The sequence below is a fragment of the Python bivittatus genome, unplaced genomic scaffold (genome assembly GCF_059951505.1).
Source record: "Python bivittatus isolate LINGU-HERP-01145 unplaced genomic scaffold, Pbiv_v1 ctg000340_np1212, whole genome shotgun sequence".
Taxonomy (NCBI): domain Eukaryota; kingdom Metazoa; phylum Chordata; class Lepidosauria; order Squamata; family Pythonidae; genus Python; species Python bivittatus.
In genome coordinates, this window is record NW_028277056.1 from 8,948,665 (window position 1) to 8,971,711 (window position 23,047).

Consider the following 23,047-nt stretch of genomic DNA (forward strand, 5'->3'; position numbering starts at 1 on the left):
TGTATGGCCTGCACTCAAATGCCTCAAGAAGAATACAGGCAACTGAGAAGAGACCTCCTCCCTTAATATGGTTCTATCAGATATAAGATGCCAACAGGAAAGTAATTTTCCCTGTACAAATTCTTCAAACATACATAAATGTTAGTATCCAGCAGAAGTCTTGAACAACCTGCTAATATGTTTTGAAAATGCAGCTATTAGTGCATTTAGTAGAAGAATCATGAAATCATAGGGTTTGAAGGAACCTTGAAGGTCTTCTAGCCAACTCCCAGCGGAGGACAGATAAATGGCTGTCCAAGTTTTGCTGGAAAACCTCCAGTGATGGAGCCCCCATGACCCCAGGAGATAAGCTATTCCACTGCTTCAAAGCTCTCACCGTCAGGAAATTCTTCCTTATTTCAAGTTTGGGTATAAAGCTTCCACCTATTGATTCCTGTCCTACTCTCAGGAACTCTAGAGACTAAATTCACACTCATTTTTTTGTGACAGCTCTTTAAGCATTTGAAAAGTGCCATCATGTCTCCTTTTAGCCTTCTCTTCTTCAAGCTAAACATGCCCAGTTCCTTTATATTTTAGATGGAAGATTTAAAATGCTTGGTCAAATGTTAAGTTGAAATTTCCTAATACAAAGGCTTGAAAAACACCAAGCAGCTGCTCTGATTCTCTTGCAATGGTAGTGATTACACCAGTTGGGCCACTGACTATGAAAGCAAGCCAGTTTGTCCACACTAAACAATAAACAAAGGTTTGCCAAAAATTAGAAAACGAGAGGCAGAATTGGACTAAGGAAGGATTTTTCTGCTTAAGTTCTGATTATGCAATCCTAACATGTACATCTCAACAAAAATAACAAGATTCTTCTCAAAATCTTACTTGTTACTTACCAGCTATATGAAAAGTAAACTGAGCCTTAAGTATAATAACCTGCTAGTCTTATTTCTGTTTTGACTGTGTTGCAGCTACTTCCATTCAGTGTTTAATGCATCCTGAATAAAATAATTAGCAAGTACACAACAATATGGCAGTGGAGAACTAACAAAGAGGCAACGACATTAAAAATACTAGCATACTCCCCAAAAGAAGATTGAAAATAGGATGACACAAGAGTGACAATTTCACTAGAAGTTACCTCATTGGCTTCACTGTATTTCTTACCAGTGCTGCTTTCTGTGCTGGCACATGGCTCAGGACTCAGCTGCTTAGTTTTGGTCTGAGACTGAACTGGAACCGTTTGCTCATCCACAGTGCTGGGAACAATCTTCCTGGATGGTTCCCCTGGAGGTACAGCTTCTATGGGAGTATTTTCCCCCAACAATAACAGATCTGAGCCTTCTTGAGATATTTGTCCGTCCTTCACATTACTGTTTAAAGCTGGTGAATAGGACCGTGGTGGCTTTGCTGGACCAGATGGCCTGTCCTCATGTGCACCTAAATAATTTACTTTGTTCTCATTAGTCTTAACACAGTCAGAATCTAACAAACTGAATTCCCCAGGTTCTTTGCCGTCGTGCAACTCAAGACTTGGTGGACATTCATTCCTATTTATACTGGAAGAAAACCTGACTTGCTTTAATCTTTCCAGTGAGTTTTGAGAGTAGTCTTCTCCTGGGGGAGGGCTCTTCTCTGCCACATCTTCAAGGATGGTGGAGGTAGGTAATCCACTTTTACTGGATGGTTCCAAGGTTTGACTAAGACGCAGTACTTCAGAATCTGTGGAACTTGAACTAGAGCTTCGCTTGAGGATGCTCTTGGGTGGCCTCCCTTGGCTGTTGATCTGCTTGATCCTTTTAGGCACTTTGGGTAAGGAATCTTTACTCTGCAAGCTGATATCTGAGGTCCTGTGGGCATTTTTCCTAGCTTTGGGTACAGGCATTCTTCCTGCCTGCCTTGATTCTACAGAAGGTTGTTCTGGTCTTTCTATTCTGCTGTAGTTCAATAAATTTACTCTGGGTTGGTTTTCTACTGAAGGTGAATGAGTGACTGCAAAACAAGACGCATACACAAAGAAAGGGGTGTAAACACACTACAAGTAATAACTCCTTAGCAGTTTAAAGCAACAACATGCAACTAAGGACAGCATTATGATGCGTCTGGAAAAGAGATGATGTTACCATGCTTGTTAACTACTTTCTAAGGGTGCAAAGTAATATGGCTTAAGATTTAACCTTAATCTATAGTAACAGCAAAATCAGAATTACTTATGCATGTTACATGGTAAAGAGAGAAGCAATTTCAAAGTAACGTTTTTAATAAAAGCCTTGGGCCAGTCCCTCTCTCTCAGCCCCACGAAGGAGGCAATGGCAAACCACTTCTGAAATCTTCTCAACAAAACTGCAGGGACTAGTCCAAGCAGTTGCCAGGAGTCAACACTGACCTAAAGGCACACACACACACAAAGAAAGAAACAGAAGTCATACATCTGATATATGGACCCGTGGCTACTCCACTCTTGCATCAATATAACCAACTCTTTGAAACAAAGCTGGTACTAGCATTGGACAAGCAAAGCATTGAATAAACAAAAGCATCATATAATTTGTATGATTATATAGAGGCAGGTCCTGTTTCAACGTAATTTTTTACTGCACAATTTTGTTCATTACCCCCAATTCCATACAGTCCTTTTGCTAAACAACTCCGTAACATGGACTTATTAATAGGATACGAAAGCATACTGTAATATTTGTTCAGGGTTTTGCTTATTCTATAGAGAATGCACAGATTATTTTTTTAAAAATCTTCACCTTCCCCGGTTGCTTCCGACGAATCAGCCATTCCATTTTCAGCCTGCTCAGTTTTTGCATTATCTTCTGGTCCAGCTGAATCATTAAATGGATTTTTCCTTTGCTGCAACAGTTTAATTTACATTATTTAAAAAGCATGGAAAGAAACAATAGTAAGGAAGATACAGCCCTCCAAATGCTTTCAGATCACAATCTGAAAGCGTCACTGGTGATTCTGGGTAGAGCTGATAAGAATTGCGGTTTGACAACATCCCTGATTTAGACAGATAAAAGCAGCATTAACTAAGGATGTCTATTAGTGCTTTTTAACCAAGATAAATCTTACTCCAGTCAGTAAGACTTATTTCCGTTTAAAGATGTTGTTCATTACCACTGAAGTTAAAGACCTGTGTAACACAGCTGTGCAAACCAATCATACATTCTGGAAAGCAAAGAACCACATTTGATACAGGATTAAAAATTGCCTTCACAGAATCCAGTGAAGAGGAGATCGCTAATACAACCATCTTCTTAGAACTGTAACTTCTGCAGGACTATGTTAAGTCAAAAGATATTTTAAGTCATACAGAAGCAGTAATTGTAGGAGTCACAAATTAGTCTATGGTAGCAAAAAATCAGAAGGAACCTCATAGCACCTTTTCCAACTAACACATTTTATTAAAAGGCGTACATTTTTGTAAATTTCACAAGATGGATAAAGTGGCTAGCTCTAGGCATTAAAAATCAGTAAAAAGATAGACAGTAGATGTAATGAATGTTAATCCATATGAATAGATGAGAAAATGTTTTAAGAAAAAGACTGATGCTTTATTGAGTTTGGTGGTGTTTTGGAACTAAAATGGCATTGTAATAATGGTGGAATTAAAAATAATTCCATTATCAGCTCAGATATTTACTTCTAAAAATGAGAATGGACCATATTCCAGAGCCCAGAAGTATATTATTCCTTTAAGTCTCTCTCCCCATCCCCAAAAGAAAGTAAGTTAACAAACATTCTCTGCTTTTCAAAAAATATGAAGGAACCCCCATCAAATGATATCATTAAATCAAGACATCGTGGAGAGGCAACTGCACAAACACAGAATCTCAGCAAAAACTGAATACAGAAGTCGTATTTAAGAAGGAGATTTCCATTTTGGTTCCTTAGCAACAACATGGAAGTGGTTTGACACCACCTGCTTCTAAGATGTTTTTCTGACTTTCCAGGCTAATTTACAACTAGTGGTCTCCCATCCAACTTTTAACCAGATCTATCTTGCTTAACTTTTTGGGGATCGGCCAAAGTCCTAGCCGGGCTTAGTAAGTTATGTGATTACATATGAGGGTTCATCAGTCACTTTGTTGTCTGCCTGCCGATGAAGCTATAACTTCAACAAAGTACATGAGACACTTCTCTAACCTCTCCACTAGTCCAACAGATCTTGGCTGGTGCTCAGCTCTGAGAAGATGATTTTTTTCCTAGAATAATTCATTCCAAGGTATTATTTTCAAAAGAAGTAAAATCATTACAAAAAAATAATGGCCCGTTACTGAAATAACATTTCTTAATAAATTCTTCAGATAAATTACATTTCTCCTGATCAGTCAACCTCTGACTTTGTGCTACAACTATAACCCTATTTTCTGGGAGGCTCTGGCCTAATAAAACTGCCCAAATTTTATTATTTAAAACCATCCCTCCCTCCCTCCATATGCCCCTGAACAGCAATGGGATATTTTACATTTCTTCATTGCTTATGAAAGAGCTAGAGTCAGGCTCAAGGGAACTATTAATAAAATTCTGAAATCACCTAAAGTGTTACTAGATTGCTCAAGGAAAAAAGACAAGCCTAGGACCAAGCAGTTCCACTTTGGGATTAGTATATGCACATAAATAATGCACAGGTAAGGTCATAAAATACTGTCACCTTTTCTGCTTCCTCCAAATATTCATTTAGGCAACTGACCTTCACTGGATTCTGATGATAACCCACCTTAGAAGGTGACAGAGCTGGCTTCCTTGTTTCTTCTTGGGGTTTCTCTAAGGTGTTGGAGGCTGCATTGAACATTTTAGGACTGAAAAAAAAAAATGAGAAAAGGAAAAAAGCTTAGGTCCTGTCCACATCACCCACCTAAACAGGTTTAAGTGCCAGGACTTCTCATTAAGGAAACCTAAGTATCTGAATTTTTTTTTTTCACCGCCAAACCATCCCCAACAAAGGGATCAGCTTTTTGAGTTTCAGCCATCATTATTTTGGAGCAGGATAGACATCCATATACCTACCCACCCTTCATTTTTTAAAACTCATTTTCCCTTCCACATTCCTTAAGAAGCAGGACATTGTTATCATAAAATCATGTCCAGTTAGATGGTCCAGAATGGAGTTTGTGAAAGAGTAAAGAAGGAATTGTGAAGAAATTTTAACTACTGCTGTGTCAGCTATATTTTAGCTATAGTAAATGTAACTTTTCTCACATGGGGGAAATAGCTCTTGGGGCAATGAAATGTTATGGCATTTTTCAGGTTCATATCATAATGCTTCAGGTTTCCACAAAAAAAGCTTAGCTAAACAGAGCTGCTATATCTATACCACAATATCTGTACTGGTTGCCAGTTAGCTTTTGAACCCAATTCAACAGTTTATGATTACTGTTAAAGCCCTGAAATGGCTGGAGTCTACAACACCTGGGAATCCCCCTCTTCTATCTTCCGTACTCCTCAACAACAAAAGGAGAGGCACTTCTCTGTCTCACTTGGGCTGAAGGTATCACGGATCCTAACAGAGTTTTTAGTGGCTGCTCCAAATGTTGAGGATCATCTGACCCTCTTAAGCATAGATAGTCAAATCTATGCCCTTCCCCAACTGATAAATACATTTTTATCCTCACAAGATTTTATCTTCCAAGCACCCCATGATGTGTGTATATGTGATGGAATGGAATTATGAAGGCCAGGCTCAGGGAGATAAACATTTTCTTAGCTCCCCAGAAGAGCGTGGGAGGAACGAGGATGAGACTGGCACCTCCCTGAGGAATTCACACTGTTGTGGCTGGCTGACTTTGGGAGATGGGGTTTCAGTCTGGGAAGATTCTTGCTAGAGGTTGTAGCTAATAAACATAACTGGACTGAATTTGCATTGTCTCTTGGAGTTCCTTGGGCTAGGCCTGACATCAATCTTCCCAAGAAAATGTTTATCTCCCTGAGCCTGGCCTTCATAATTCCATTCCATCACAGTATACCTACAAAGATCAGAATAGGGCAAGCCATGGTATTCCCTGTGACACTCTATGGAAGTGAAAGTTGGACTTTGAAGAAGCTGGAAAGGAAGAGTATTGACCCTTTTGAACTTTGGTGTTGGAGAAGACTCCTGAGAATACCATGGACAGCCAAGAAAACAAACAAATGGATCATCAAACAAATCAACCAGAGTTCTCACTTGAGGCACAAATGACCAGGCTCAAATTATCATACTTCAGATAGACTCTGATCTCTGGAAAAGGCTCTAATGCTGGAAAAGGTGGAAGGAAAGAGTAGAGGATAACCAGCAGCAAGGTGGATGGACTCAGTTATAGTGGTAATGGATGCACCTTTGGAAGAACTGAAGGACCAGGTTAGGAACCGATCATCATGGGGAAAATCTATTATGTGGTCGCTAAGAGTTGACACCGACTAGATGGCACATAATCAATCAATTATGGAATGATATGATATTGTAATTTCAAGTTACGGTGAGCCAACCATGCAGCAGCATTTGGGGGAGGGAGGGCAAAACAGGTAAGGTGGCTGTCACTGTCACTGTGCAAGTCAAACCACACCCCTTTGTACAGGTGTGCAGCATCAACCTATACAAAAGTGGCACAGCTTGGACTGCACTGCTGTTTTGACCCCCTTCACACATAGAAATGAAAAGTGCAGGACAGAAATATCTCCATAAATATATTAGAAATAGATAGCCCCTTAAGAATAGCAAGCAAGTTTGAAAGGGAAAGAACCTTCTTGCAGTTCAAATGTGGTCTTAAATCATAATTTTTAGAATATGCACACATATACCCAAACATACAGAGGAGAAAGAAATGGCCATTCAATTTATTAATACAAATTGCATGAATTAGGGGGATCTTGTTTCATATTGTTCATCAAAGGGAATTTGTTGACATACGTCTTTCTTTCCTATACATTGCAAATGATCTGTGTAGACATGCATATCCACCATACTATTCCTGTCCAGAGAAAGTGATGTTATGCGGAGTTTAGATATAAAAGGAGTAAGAAACAGTAAGTCAGTGATGAAAGGCATGAGATAAGGGAAAATATGTGGTGCTGGAGAAGACTCTTAAGAGTCCCCTGGCCTGCTAGGAGGTCAAACCAGTCAATCTTAAAGGAAATCAACCCTGATTGCTCATTGGAAGGATTGATAATGAAGCTCAAGCTCAGATACTTTGGTCACCTAATGCGAAGAGAGGACTCTCTGGAAAAGACCCTGATGCTGGGAAAGATGGAAGGCAAAAGGAGAAGACGACGGCAGAGGATGAGATGGTTAGATAGCATCACTGAAGCAATGAGCGTGAAACTGAGGCAGGGAAGGACAGGAAGGCCTGGCGCGATGTGGTTCATGGGGTCACAAAGAGTCGGACACGACTTAACGACTGAACAACAACAAATACCTCTCCATACCTTTCTACCCTTGCAAATCATCCTTTCCTGCACCACATTCACACACCAACTCATACATTGTTTTTTGTTGTTTGAACTTCTCACCTCTTTCTTTCTGTGACTCTAATCAAGTCCATCCAACTATTGCTTTCTCAGTCTCCCCTTCCCCCCCCACTAACTCTTCCTTCGTATATTTGTTCTGCATTTTTTCAACCTTTGTTCCTCGTCACAGCTCATCTCCTATCCATTACCCTTCTGACAGCATTCATACATCTTAAAATTTATCCACCCATTTTCCCATCTTTACAAAACATTCTAACAAGTTCCACAAACTCATATACTTGCTCCAGTTTTTCACCATTTATAACTTACAATAATTAAACCCATTTTCCCTTTTAAAAACAATCACTTTGTGCTTTGATGCATTCATTTTCATATCCATACTCCTTGTTACATAAAACCATCTATCCAACACTCACTGCAAATTATTCTAGTCCTCAGCCAGCAACATGGCATTATCTGCATGAAAAAGTCAAGACCATTCACATCTCCAAGCAGTACACTTCTACTGTCATTGCAAGCATTCCTGTGCTTTTATCCCTAAATACACCAACCTCTGTTAAAACATAGGCCTGACAATTTTCATCCATGCACCCTCCAAGCTTCCTGATCATAATGCTTTCCATAGCAGAGACTGTTCTTGAAAGTATGGCCAAGGGAAGAGATGTTAGGAGTTACAGCTCATTAGTATCTACAGATGAGAGCCAGCTTGGCGTGGTGGTTAAAGGCACCAGGCTAGAAACCAGGAGACTGTGAGTTCTAGTCCTGCCTTGGGCAAAAAGCCAGCTGGGCAACCTTGGGCCAGTCCCTCTCTCTCAGCCCCAGGAAGGAGGCAATGGCAAACCATTTCCGGAATCTTGCCAAGAAAACTGCAGGGACTAGTCCAGGCAGTTGCCAGGAGTCAACATTGACTCGAAGGCACAAATAAATAAATAAAGTGTCTACAGGGCAATAAATTACCTACTACGGTTAAGGTGTTATAGTGCAGCCACAAACAGGAAGCAGACCTAACTGTATAATGAGAACAGGAACCCCCAACAAACAAATGTTTAACAATCTAACCAGTCAAATGTATGCCAGTCTTAGGGATGACAAAGGGAGTCTCAGATGATACACGTGCCTTTGAAAAGCATTCGAGTTACGTGGGCTTCTGCTTTTCATAATTGCTCCTCAAAGACCTTTTACCTGAAGATTACTTTTCTCTTTCCACCCACAAAAAGGCAAGTAAATACTACTTGAAGGGAAAACACAGCCCTTAAAAATAATGGCCCAGCCCTCACTTCAAACAAAAGTGATTGACACACACACACACACACACACTGCATACACACTTGATCCTGGTCACATTTATTTCTAGCCTGGAATATCTGCAGGGGAGGTTACAGTGGAAAAATATCCTAGAGCTCTTGAAAAAAAAGAAAGAAAACCCTTTTACTTGTAAACCCGAGCTACCATCAGTTCACATATACCCTTTCCTACAAAACTGTTCCTATGAAAGCAAAATAAATCATGGTCAGACATTGCAAAGGAAGAATAAAAGGTATTGTATATGTTTCCAACTTGATGCAGATATCTGCTCTTAGCCTCAGTATAACACTAGCCTAATTCATATGCAAAACAAGGTTGTCATGTAGCTTGCTTGCTTTAGTGCTATGTATAATGTGTGAACTCACCCATACAATCTAACTACCACTTCTGTCCATTCTGGCTCCTGATAGTCCTCCAAACAGCTTCAGCATAACCATTGGCATCAGCAAGGGATGGGCAAGGGATCACCCGTACATATCATTGGCATCGTATAATTGGGGCATGTACTGGATGCTTTGGGGCAGCCCCTAAGCACACGTAACAGCTTGTGTGCTTATAAAAGAAGACAAGAATCATAGGTCCCCCTTGCAGTCCAACCAGACCCCACTAAACATTTGGAAAGCCGAATTTGAGCAAAGCCCGCAAAAAGACAGAAACACAAACGAGGCACCAGTGGTGCTTTGAAAAGAATACCCATTAATCTTATAATGTCACAATTTTATTTAGCGTTCTGCCTGGTAAGGCAGCTTGATTATGTAATGATTAAGGCAGTGTTTCTCAACCTTGGGAACTTTAAGATGTGTGGACTTCAACTCCCAGAATTCCCCAGCCAGCCATGCTGGCTGGGGAATTCTGGGAGTTGAAGTCCACACATCTTAAAGTTCCCAAGGCTGAGAAACACTGGATTAAGGTGTAGGATTAGGTCTAGAGAGACCCAGGTTCTAGTCCACCCTCAGCCACGGAAGCTCATGGGGTGACTTTAGGGCAGTCACTCTCTCTCAGCCCAATCTATCTTACATGGTGGTGATGGTGGTGATTAGCTATTCCATCTTCCTCCAAGGAGTTCAAGAGGTGTACATCATCCTCCCTTCCCCCCCCCCCTATAAATCTGTGAAGGAGGCTACTGTGAAAGAAACCGCCCAAGGTTTTTTATGCCTGAGTGGAAATTCAAACATGAGTCTCCCGCATTCTAGCCCAGATAAAACCATGACGTTGAACCAATACAGGTAATTTTCTAAACAAGTTTATATCTGACCATTATGTTATACAAACAGACAATCAGCAAATTTCTTGAGGTGTCCAACCTCTGGTTAGATTTTGACTCCCCTTCCTTATCTTCCATGACACCCAACTGTTCTGGTGACACGAAGATCTCTTTGTTGACATTGTTCACCCAGCTGCGTTTGGTATTCCCCGGCTTATTTTGATTCAGCTCAGCTAAAATATAAGATATGGACAGAAAACAGGGGGAAATTATTTTGTGTTTGTCTACTCATGCACAGAGAATAGCCAATATACACTTTGAAGATGCAAGTTTTAAAAAACTTTTTTATTGATCATCACTAAATATGAAACATGGACATCACTATTTTTTACTAAAATCAATATATTCAAGATTCTAAATGCTAAATGATACTTAGGTAATTTTGTTCTATCCTATCCTATTGTTTAGAAAGGCATCATTCTTAAAACACATGAAATGTTTTACAAACTTTCAGCACCCTTCAGCTGGGGAAAAAGCCCTCAATAATGAATAAGATTCCTGTAATAGTTTGTTATACAAGAGGAATGAGCTCTTCTGTAGAAACACAGTTATTCAAATGGCTCTTTTTGGATTGAGTATTGATAAATTATCCCTCTAAACCAGTGTTTCTCAACCTTGGCAACTTTAAGATGTGTGGACTTCAACTTTAAGAAGTCCATACATCTTAAAGCTGCCAAGGTTGAGAAACACTGCTTTAAGCTTTTTCATTGTGGCAGAGAATGTTTATTCGATAGGTCGACTTAGACACAATGGATTCTGAGTTGCTTTGAGAGTGGGTGACTGGATGGATGGATGGATGGATGGATGGATGGATGGATGGATGGATGGATGATAGCAGGTAGGTAGGTAGGTAGGTAGGTAGGTAGGTAGGTAGGTAGGTAGATAGATAGATAGATAGATAGATAGATAGATAGATAGATAGATAGATAGATAGATAGATGATAGCTGGATGATAGATAAATAGATAGATGATAGAGTATCTATAGAGAGACAGAGAGATAGACAGATACTAGATGATAGATAGATAGATAGATAGATAGATAGATAGATAGATAGATAGATAGATAGATAGATAGATAGATTCACTCTTAAGGTACCAGTTAGCGAGAGCCACTGATCATGCTGGCTTACAATTATGGGAGTTGACGTCCAAATCATCTAGAGGGCAGTAGGCTGGAGGAAAGCTGACTTGAATCAAGAGCATTAAAAGCATTTCCTCATTTTAGAAACATAATAAAGTATGTTCTTGATTGAAGATCTACCAAAACAAACATCTCTCCTTCTTCAAAAAGTCATGCTTCTCTTTTTCAGATCAACATACCTATTGTCAAGGGCTTCCTTCTTATCGATGCCCGGATAATATCGGCTCCGTGTATTTTCTCTCTGTGCCTCTTTGCCTTGGCTTCATAAAACCACTGCCCACTCATATTCTTGACTTGGATATCATCTTTTACTTTTTCAGGTAAATGCCTAGAAGAGTAATTAAAAATTTGGTGGTTATTATATTATGGGGATGGGGAACAAGAAAAGGTTAACTGTAATCCAATAGGACTAGAGAATGAATACACACACACACACACACACACACACACACACCGAGAAACAGGTGGTCCTTGACCTACAACAGCAATTGGGACCGGAATTTCCATTGCTAATCAATGTGGTTGTAAAATGCGACCACATTGCTTAGCGATGGCAATCCCTGCATCCTGGTTGCCATCATTAACTGAATCCCATGGTCATTAGGCAAGGCAACTTCCTGTCACCTTCCCACAACCAAAGTCAGTGGGGAAGCTGGCAGGAAGTTGCAAGTCCCAGGCCTGCAGGCAGGTAAGTGGCTTCTGCTGGGTGGGGAGGGTGCATGGGGGTGCTTGAGTGGCCAGTGTGGTGCAAACACAGAGGTGCTGGGAGAGGATAAGTGGCTGAGGGAAACTTATCCCAGCAACTTGCGATGTTCCCTGCTGGATTCCTCTTTGACTTTCTGGGGAAGCCAGCATGGAAGTTGCAATGGCGATTGTGTGATTGCGGTGTGTTTGGCAACAGGTCGTAAGTGTGAACAGGTTGTCAAGCATCCAGATCATGACCACGTGATTACAGGGGTGCTGGGACGGCTGCAACTTCAAGGATTGGTAATAAGTCTCCTTTTTCAGCACCATCATAACTTCAAATGGTTGCTGAATGAATGTTCATAAGTCGAGGACTACCCCTCCCTCCTCTCTCTCTGTCTGTCCGTCTGTCTGTCTCTCTCTCTATACAGTGGTACCTCGGGTCACGAATGCTTCTGTTCATGACCAATTTGGGTCATGAACAGCACCGTTCGCAAAATTTTGCTTCCGTTCGCGAACGCCGGATCGGGTGACGAACAGGATCCGCGGCCATTTTCCCTCCCGTGACACGTGGTCATGGCTTCCTGTAGGGAGGGGGACTCTCCCTCCAAGCAATAACCGCCTCCCCACCCGCCTTCCTGTCCTCCATGCCAGAAGTCGCGTCGAGCAAGGTTAGCGTTCTCTCTCTTCGTACTGTACTTTGTGTCATATTTTTGTGGTTTAAAAAAAAATACATATGGTTCAGAACGGATTAACCGTATTTACATTGAACCTTATGGGAAAATTTGATTCGGGTCGCGACCAATTTGGGTCGCGACCAGAGTCGCGGAACGAATTAAGTTCGTGAACCGAGGTACCACTATATATATATATACAGTATATATACTGTATGCGTGTGTGTGTGTGTGTGTGTGTGTATCTGTGTGTGTGTGTGTGTGTGTGTGTGTCAGTTCCATAGAGAATATCGGTAGCTCAGGGTTGAACTGTGGAGTTCTTTATGCTCTCTGAGCTTGGTTGTTAGCTTGCTGACATTTCATTACCCAACTAGGTAACATCATCAGTGCGAGTGATGATGTTAGTAGCTTGCAGTAAACCCCATGCTCACTCTTACTGATGATGTTACCTAGTTGGGTAATTAAATGTCTGCAAGCAAACAACCAAGCTCAGAGAGCACCAAGAACTCCATGTATGTCAGTCCCCTCCTAAGTAGCCTTTCCCACAGAACGATCCAAACTGTGAGCCACAGCAGGTTGGAGCACCTGGTTCATCTTTTCTAGGCTTTGAAGCTATGCAGGATCAAGCCTGGTTAGTACTTGGATGGTATTCCTCCATGGAATACCAGGGCTCGAGAGTGGAAAATTGAGAAAACATCCTATCAGGAGGCAATGCAAATCACTTCCATATTATTTCCAAGAAAGCTACATGGACTACTAAAGTAACCAGGAGACCATCTCAACAGGGAGATTTACCTTTTCTTTTTAATCAAGGAAGAGAAAAGGAACTAAGGCATCAGAAACAAACAAACTGGTTGAATGCATACACTTTGGGTTTCAATTTCCATAATCTCTAGCCAGCTCAGCCATTGGCAATGCTGACTGGAGATGTGTATTACTTATGTATCAGAACTGTACCAACTTGGAAAGACTGCTCTAGTAACAGCCAAAAGCTGAAACACCAATTCAGAGACACACCTAAGCTCCTAACATTTCACAGATGAAAGTAGAGGAGATTCTATTTTCATATTGACTGAGCACACGACCATCCACACCACCCATTATGGCTGACCACCACCTTTTCTTTCTTTTGCAACAATTTCTGGTACACCAACTTGTAACAATAGAGCACATGCTTAATGTGCAGAAGATTTTGGATTCCACTTCCTGCATTACCAACCAGGTCAATCTGGATTTCAGCAAATACAGAGGTATGCAGTGGGGTACCTCAGGATTCTGCCCTGGGCCCAAGGTGGTTCTTCATAAATGACTTGGATGAGGGAATAGAAGACATGCTCATAACATCTGCAGATGACACAAAGCTGAGGTGGGATTGCTAATACCCCAGAAACAATCTCATGATTCAAAAAGATCTTGAAAAACTTGAACATTGGGCCCTATCCAACAAAATGTTGTTCAATGTTGAGAAAGGTAGGCAGGAAAAACCAGGTGCGCATGTACAAGATAGGTGGTACCTGGCTTAGCAACAGTACTTGTGAGAAAGATCTGGGTGTCTTGGTAGACCACAGATTAAGGATGAGCCAGCAATGTACTGCAGCTGCCAAAAAAAGCCAATGCAGTTTGGGGCTGCATCAATAGAGGTATAGTGTCACAATTACAGGACATGATAATACTGTCTGTGCTGCACTGGTCAGGCCACACCTGGAATACTGTGCTCGGTTCTGGCTGCCACAATACAAGAAGGATGCTGAGGAACTGGAAAGAGTGCAAAGAAGAGCAAAAAAGATGGTAAGGGGCCTGGAGGCTAAATCTTACTAACAGCAGTTAAAGGAACTTGGTATGTTTGGCCTAAAGAAGAGAAGGCTAAGGGGAGACGTGATAGCAGTCTTCTAGTACATGAAGGGACGTCACAGGGAAGAGGATCTGAATTTATTCTCCAGAGCGCCTGCAAGTATGACAAGAACCAAAGGATGGAAGCTTTACAGTGAGAGATCCAAACTTAAAATAAGGAGGAATTTCCCGACTGGGAGAGCTATTCAGCAATGGAACGGTCTGCCTCCTGAAGTCATTGATACTCCATCACTGGAAGTTTTCAAGAAAAGATTGGACAACCGTTTGTCTGAACGATATGAGGATTTCTGCACTGGGCAAGGGGTAAGACTAGGGTTGACCTCCAAGGTCCCTTTCAACCCTATGATTCTATGAATTTACTTTTTAAAACAACTGTTTTAAGAACTGGATAAGATTTTTCTATTCAATATAGATTTGGATATTTTTAAATTCTTTTGACTTTTTTCCTACTAAAGCAAAAAACTTCACTTACACCTTATGGTAGGCAGCAGTAGAAAACAATACTTAGGGCTAAGGTCAGTTTCCACTGGTCCACCGTGTTGCATCCAGAACAGGATAAGTCTGAGAGCACACAGGTACTATATTTTAACTAATTTTCTAAGTATGTTTTAAGTTCCGGAGCACTCAAATATTTGCACTCTTTTCTTTGCCAATCTAATAGATTACCATAAGGTTGTATTGGTTCAAGTGGGGTTGCCCAATACATAGCTATTGTATTTTTTTTTAATGTACTGTACCTCCTCTGTCTTACCTCAGTGTGGTACTTTCCACCTACAGTTACAGAACACCTCTTGAATAAACATGACTGGTCAGAAGTTAAAAATTCCAGCTGTAACATACTGCCTATCTTTATATAAGTAGTCCTCGACTTATGACCACAACTGGGACCGGAACCTCTGTCGCTAAGCAATGCAGTTGTTAAGTGAGTCGCGCCCAATTTTACAATCTTTTTGCCATGGTCGTTAAGCAAAATACGTGGTTGTTAAGTGAGTCTTGACTTTGCTTCTTGGAGGCCACTTGGGAAGGTCACAAATGACAATCATGACCTTGGGACCCTGCAACTGTCATAAATACATGCCAGTCGCCAAGTGCCGGAATTTTGATCACATAACCATGGGGACACTGCGATGGTTGTAAGTGTGAGAACCGGTCATAAGTCACTTTTTTCAGCACCCTCGTAACTTTGAACGGTCATTAAGTGAGTGGTCTAAGTTGAGGACTACCGATACGCCACCTGTTATTCCTAACCCTAAATCAGTTCTTGGAATGAGTAGTGAAGAGCTCCAGGATTTCAGAAACTTTTCATAACTTGGGTCTGGACAATGATTATTAGTTAGAATTCATACTCACATTCTCCCTGCTGTTGCTTAATTCCTTTTGAAAGCCAAAATACTCTGAGCTATGTAGGCATGTTTCTGACATGACTGGAGTTATATAGTTTGACACTGAGTCTCCTCGGGTGCCATTGTGTTACTATTGTTTTATTGTTGGTTACTCTCATTTATTGATGTCTCTGTTGGTTTCTTTAGTTTGGTGTTTGCTGCTCAGAGTCAAGATTGTGAGATGGAAAGCTGTATAAATCGAATAACATGAATGAATAAATAAATGAATAAATTCTAGGTTGTACAGAAGTGGAAGCAGATATTTTACCAAAGCTGATAACAAGTACTTTTCCAGCTAATGGCCATATTAGCTGAGGATGATGGAGTCCGTTCTGATACGCCTGCCTCTAACACTCTTAATGCAGCCCAAGAATGCTTCCCTACAAATGACCACTACATTACAAGTGTCTGTGTCACAGAAAGGGGGAATTCTGAAACAAGTGAACAGCTGCCCAATTAACTTTCATTAAATTCAATTTAGGTTTTATCCTCACCCCATCTACTTTTTGGATGGCCACCCCTGCAAGGCTATTGGAAGGCCCACAGCAGCCCACAGTCTGAAAAATTCTGAGCAGGTCTACCTAGCGTACTGCCAGATTTTAGCGTTATCTAGCCTAGGCTCTGGAGAAGGTTGGGGGTGAGTGGGGAGAACACTTGTGTTCTTCTTGGCCTGTAAATGTTACCAGGATACACTGAAAATTGTTGCTCACAGCAAGACACTGACTCAAATTACGAATCTGAGATGTCTGATTCACTTCCCTTAATGCTGGGTTTTTCTAGGGGATTGACAGAAGGTGTGGTGCAGGTAGTCAAACAAGAGCTGAGTCACTTAGGCAAAAGGATATGTGACATCCAATTAAAAAAAACTTGCATGGTACATACAATCAGTGGGGGAAAGTCAACTAGATCACAGAAGGTCTGCAGAGGAAATTAAATTTAATTTCCTTTTTTAAACAAGGTATTTACTTTGGTTGAAAAACTTTCATTGGCATCCAGAGCAGAAAACAGAAGATTGAGCATGCAAGAGGGAGCAGCATGAAGCATCTGGAAAAAGATATAACTGCCTATCAGTGTGAACAGAAGCAGCCCTTCCTTTTCAGGAAAAAAATTCACCTGTCCATTGTTGCTATATGGCCTTTTTTTTCAGCATCATCGTTATTGCTAATATACAGGTAGTCCCCTGGTTAAGAATGCCTGGTTTAAGGACAACCCATCGTTAAGATCGGAGCCTGTTGTAGTGAAATTTGAGTTAAATACACAATGATTCGAGCTAAATACACAATGGTTTGAGTTCATTACACAGTAATATTTATACAGTATTATACAATAATACTGTTCCAGCTTACATACAAATTTGACTTAAAGACAGATCTTGGGAACGGAACTCGTTCTTAAACTGGGGACTACCTGTACTTTGTTTTCTACTGACTGTTTTCAAAGTACGTTTTAAAATTATTAATTTGTGATTTTGACTCTGATATTAGCTATGATGAGTTTTGGAGACAGAGTAGTGCAAAGTATTTTAAATGAAGGGCAAAATTAAGCAGGTTAGCAAGGAATCTAGGTTTCTCCAGGGGAACTGCATACACATTTCTTAAAAATTCAACCTCACATAATGTCACTTCTCTTAGAAGGTTATTTAGGACTATAGAAAGACGGGGCACCCTGCAGACCAGGAGCGCCTGCAGGGTGCATATGAAAAATACTCAATACGGCGGTCAGAACCATGCAAACAAAACTCCACCCTGAATAACAACCCATTAAACAAATCAATGTAACCTATCCATTCAGTTGCAATTTTTTTTTTTAAATGTACCACACCCTACCATAGAAGTTCAGATTGCATCTTGGGGCAGGTCCATGTAAAATAATGCAATGGAGGACATACAAGTTCTCTTGTTTTCCAACTGTTTGGACTATTATGTCAAGAGACAGCTCTTATTTCTCCCTAAAATAGTTAATGATTTATCTCATAAAGGTTGAACAAATGGAAATGTGTTCTGTCATTGTACTTACATCATTTATGACATTCATGAAAATATATACTGTTTTTATAACCTGGTTTGTAATACTGTAACACTTTAGTTTATCAAAGATGCACAGAGCCATCTATTGTGGTTTAACCTCATGGCTTGTTCAGTAAACAATGGTGTGGAAAAATTCTGGTTTACAATTGCATTTTTAAGTATATCAAAATTTGTGGTGTATGATGAGGAAAGATAATGACTACTAGAAAGGAGAACCAGTTTGGTGTACTGGTTAAGGTGCTGGACTAGAAACCCGGAGGCTGTAAGTTCTAGTTTTCCCCTTAGGCACGAAAGCCAACTGGCTGACTTTGGGCCAGTCATCTTCTCTTAGCCCAGTGATGCCGAACCTATGATACATATCTCAAGGGTGACAAACCACGACATTTTGGGCAACACACCAGTGTTCACCAACCTCTGACAACAACTATCCTCCCTGTTTGAGTTACCAAAGAAACTGAGTTTGTTTTACTTGTATTTCATTTTTGTAATTATTTGATATTTCTTTATATAGTACATAGCACCACACATGATTGGACTATATTTTTTAAAAATAAATGATTATGTAAAGAATTGTTTCTCTTTTGTTCGGAGAGGGGTGACACACCAGCAGAGTCAAGTTAGGCATTTTCCGAATTTTTGACACGCTGAGCCCAAAAGATTCACCCAACCCATGTCCCAGGGCTGTTGTTGTGGGGACAATCAGGGCAGGAAGCATTATGCACTGTAGAGAACATAGAGAATGGCATTCAGACTTGCACGATTCTGTTACCAAGCTGTTCCAATACAAGTAGACCTGACCTATATGGTTTCTTAGTCTGGTTTATTTTGTTGGGCTGACATCAATCTTGCAAGTCTGAATGTGCTTTATCTTTGTGTGAATTAGGAAGGGGCATGGCTGAGACGCTTTCTCAAGCTATCATCTTGGCCTGGGCTCAAGACCCTCTTATCTGACCACTGCCTTGGTAGAGGGTCTTCCTCCTTCAAGGCCATTCCCTATGTCATCTTCCTCAAAGAGGGATTACAAGATGAGTGATGTTTACCCAGTATGTTCAGCACTCTTCATTTTCATCGGAGGGGGGCCCTGTTGGACATACGTACATGGCTTACATTGTTTTATCAGAGTAGATCCAGTTTTAATAGATACAGACATTCCATTGTGTGTGTGTGTGTGTGTGTGTGTGTGTATGTATGTATATGTATGTGTATGTATGTGTGTGTGTGTGTGTGTGTGTATGTATGTATGTGTGTATGTATATATATATATATATATATATATATATATAACTTAAACCTACATTACATATAACTTATATTTGTATTACAAAATAAAAAAACTTCAATATCCCAACTTTAGAATTCCCTGGCTCAGCTGGGACTTTTCATGATGGGAAGAAGCAGAAAGAAATATCAAGAGAGAAGCTTCAGTCTTAGATCATGCTCCTACTCATGTTGCAGAAAAATGATGAACTGTGTGGAGGGTACAGCAGGCCAAAAAGGAGAGGAATGAAGGCAATTTTCCTAAGCCTCAGTTCAGAATTTGAAACAATCACAAGGATTGAGGCTGCTGTAAAACACTAGAGGAATATAAGGCAGCTAGTTTTGCTTACTTCAGACTGGAAAAAGAATATAAGGAAGCCAGTTTCTAGAGAATGAGCAAACAGAGAAAGTTAACAGGAAAAGGCACCAGAGTTCAAGTCCCTAAAACCTTTTCCCCAAGTGGATAGTCTGTATTTGACTAGCTTGAGAAAAGAAGAAATAACAAGCCTTTCTATTGGTGCCACAAGAAACAGAAATGAAGATGAATGAACAACAATCTGCAATCATGTAATGTATATGGCATGTCTATATTCCCAAGTGAAAAACAACCTGGTATATCTTTGTCGCAAGTGCAAGCTTGTAAGAAGAGCAAGGAAAACCAATGCAGTGTAGTACAGTAGGGACTGGAGAGACTAAATTCAAGTCCACCTGGAGAAAATCAGGGGTATGAAACAACTCACTTGAAAAAAACAAAAACAAAAAGATAATGGGAACAGAGCACTGAGTGACCACATTACATCTCATAAGAGAGGATCAAGATTCATCAGATCAAAGAAACAACTCCATACAAGGAAAAGAATCAAAGCCACAGGCATGAGCATAACAACCAAAAAGTAGAGCCACAGAAGATATTCTGCATTGCTAGAATTGAGAAACTTCTTTGAGGTTCTCACAGAGGAAACAAGCTGTGAGTTTTCAGTAGTGATAGAGGACTTCCATTACACATATGGATGTTCGGAGACTGATTCCACAAAGCAGAGTTCTTCCAGGTTTAACTTGGTTACAAATTTTTCCTTCAGAAGGTAGAAGAAATCCTAGGACAATGAACTATCCTTGATGATAATAAAACAAAAGATGTAATAAAAGAAAAAGATGGAGCAGAAACATTGTGGGAAAGCTAACATGTAAAGCTAGAGTTTTTGAAAGGAGGATATTGACGTCTATCTTCCTTCAAATACAATAAGTGACTCATTCAGAAGAAGCTAATGTGAAAAAGAGCTCAAAACTGGGAATTCCTAAAACACAACTACCAACAATTCTAATGAGGAAAAACAATAGAAGATAGCTGAAAAAATAGTATGTGTATACCAAAAGCTTAATTAAGATCTGAAAACAAAGAAGGATCCTGAAAAAGAGTGACAAGTCACTAAGCTAGAGTACATACGAGGTACTCTAGCATTGTAGGGGCTGTGTTAGAGCATGGGTTAATGGCTGAAGCAGTTTGCCTGGAGAAAGGGACAAAACTCTGGTGCACATCAAGGAATGTCCAATAAGCCAGTGTTTCTCAACCTCAACCTTAAGATGGATAGACTTCAACTCCCAGAATTCCTCAGCCACCATATTGGCTGAGGAATTCTGGGAGTTGAAGTCCGCCTGCCTTAAAGTTGAGGAGGTCGAGAAACACTGCAATAAACAACAGAACTAAGATCTTCTGACTTGTATATTACAGCTCGCTCGGCCAGAAGAATTCTCTTTCACCAGTTCTTGTAACAGGGAAAACAAGCTCTAGTTTGTCACTTTTCTTCAAGCCACTTGATAATCCCAGCAACTTCATGCCTTCCTAAAGAATAGCAACCCAGCCCAGCTGAGTAATACAGTAAGCAAACAGGCAAGTTGACTTCCCTCTCCTTTGCATCCTGCTCAGCGATGAACAATTATGCACAATCTACAAAATGCCACAAAGCCTTACGCTACTCCTTGACCTTGCCGTGTGGGCAAGCAGGAGACCCAGAATGATTCTTCCTTTTCTTGCTGAGCATAGCAAGCAGGTCTTCAGTCCTTTGCTGTGTTTCGGAGTCAGAAACTGGAAACGTTGGTGGTGTCTCTGTTTTTGCTAACGTTTACCTCTGCACTAGCCACAGCTCTCTGGACGCTCCCATTTGTAGCTGGGTCCACCAGGAGGACGAAGATAAGCATTAAGGGTCTACGCACAGATGAAGACTGAGAGTTATGCATCAGCCATATCATTGTTCTTCTCGGTTTACATGCTCAGATAAGCCAACATGCAGTTTGAAGCAGAAAAAGCAAAAAAAACCCCACTTGCTATTCTAAAGGTTTCTGCCACATAGGAAAACCTAGAAGAGCAGCAGAGGGTGTTTTCCTAGTGTAAACACAACCACAATATTTCACTTTCTCAGACTACATGGTGCCAGTGGCCTTGGTGGTGAGAATCCAAAAGCGCCAGTTTATTTTTAAGATATCTTTAAATCCACTGGGGATGCCTACACTGTTATTTCATCCATAAAACAATGAGCACTCCAGGCCCGCAGGCTGAATCCACACATTTTTCCCTGTTTCATCAGCTTACTGGGCAGATGGGACATCTTGCAAGGAGTTTATGAGATCTTGTGCAAAGCCTGAAATGTAATTAGCTGTGCTGCTGCAACTCATCTCACAGCAAAACGGTCCTAAGACTGGAACGCAGACAACTGCCACGGTCAGATTAGATCTCAAGCAAGAAAGCTCTAAAACCACACACACACACACACACACACACACAAGCAAGAAGGCATGTATAGCCGTTGGCTAGAGACACAACTTTCGTAGAATCCATGTTCTCCATTAGAGGTCTTCTTGAATTTTCTATTATGAAAGGTGGGGAAAAGAAGGCCAGACTTTTTCAGAAACAGTTCCCAAACTGTAAATCTCCAGGAAGATCAAATTATCTCCATTTCTACATGCGGTTAAAAAAAAAAAAAGGACCTAAAGATGGTCCTAAAGAATTTGAATATTCTTGTGGTTTAAGCATTGTTTTGTTTTCATTTTTATTTTGTTATGCTTTATGTATTTTCACAACTACATCAAAATCAAGCCAATCTTTAGTATGGTCATAAGTGAGTATATTGATTACTATTATTATTCATTGCATAGGTTGTAATGGACAAAAATCCTAACCGTAAGTCCTTTTAATAAAATCACAGTTTAATGTGTGTGCTTATATTTCTATGCTGCTTCTTTTGCAGTCACGTCTCAACGTGGTTGAAATTTTTTTAAAACCCGAGTAAAAACACAGTAACAGAAGTGAAATTAAAACAATATAAAATCCATAATAATTAGAGCAGTGCAGAGAGAAAGAGAAAGAAAAAGGGAAATGCTATTCGTCTGTAATGTTTATACAAGGAAGGCCTGTGTAAAGAGTTGTTGTCTTCAACAGGTTCCTAAAAGTTGTATCAGTAAGTACCTTATGAATTTCAGTGGGGAGAGCATTCCAGAATGACATTGTCATCAGAGAAAACTCCTCCTTAAGTAACTGTGAGATTATGATTTATTAGTCACTGTACCTACAGCAGTTCTTATTTATTCAATCACAATTGCTCTTTATGTTTGTATTTCTCCCTCTTGCCAAATATTGAGACCAAGAGCCATCCAATAAAGGTGATAGGAAAGACATTTAAAATCAAGAAAAGAAAGCTGAGAGAGGTAGCCCCTAATTAAGCTTCAAAGTTCATTTCAAGATATAATGATGGCCACTAACTTCGATCACTGTCAAAGGAGATTGAAGAAACCCATGGAGGACAGATGAAGGGCTACTGGTCCCTAGAATTCAATCCTATCTCCAGATTGGGGTTGAATGGCAGCTGGAGAGGAACAATTGGTGAAGGATATGTCTCCATCTCCTGCTTGTGAGCACCCCAGAGGCATCTTGTTGGCGAGTACGCGAAACAGAACGCTGGACTAAGAGGAGCCTCAGCCTGATTTGGCAAGGCTGTTTTTAGGGTTCCAGGAGAAGTCCCAAAGATAG

General features: G+C 40.5%; 1 protein-coding gene across 7 annotated transcripts in view; it reads right to left on the minus strand.

Moving 5' to 3' along the window:
• The window catches only part of SYTL2 (synaptotagmin like 2), a 78,623-nt gene that overhangs the window by 23,543 nt on the left and 32,033 nt on the right, over positions 1-23,047 (minus strand). For 6 of the 7 annotated variants that reach the window (XM_025168198.2, XM_007430655.3, XM_025168196.2 and 3 more), the window contains 5 exons: positions 11,331-11,479; positions 10,050-10,182; positions 4,718-4,799; positions 2,745-2,847; positions 1,156-1,980 (listed from right to left, as the gene is read on the minus strand). In XM_025168198.2, the coding sequence (XP_025023966.2) occupies positions 1,156-1,980; positions 2,745-2,847; positions 4,718-4,799; positions 10,050-10,182; positions 11,331-11,479 (1,292 nt within the window). The remainder of the gene's footprint in view (positions 1-1,155; positions 1,981-2,744; positions 2,848-4,717; positions 4,800-10,049; positions 10,183-11,330; positions 11,480-23,047) is intronic. The other variant, XM_088140524.1, reaches the window with a different exon arrangement.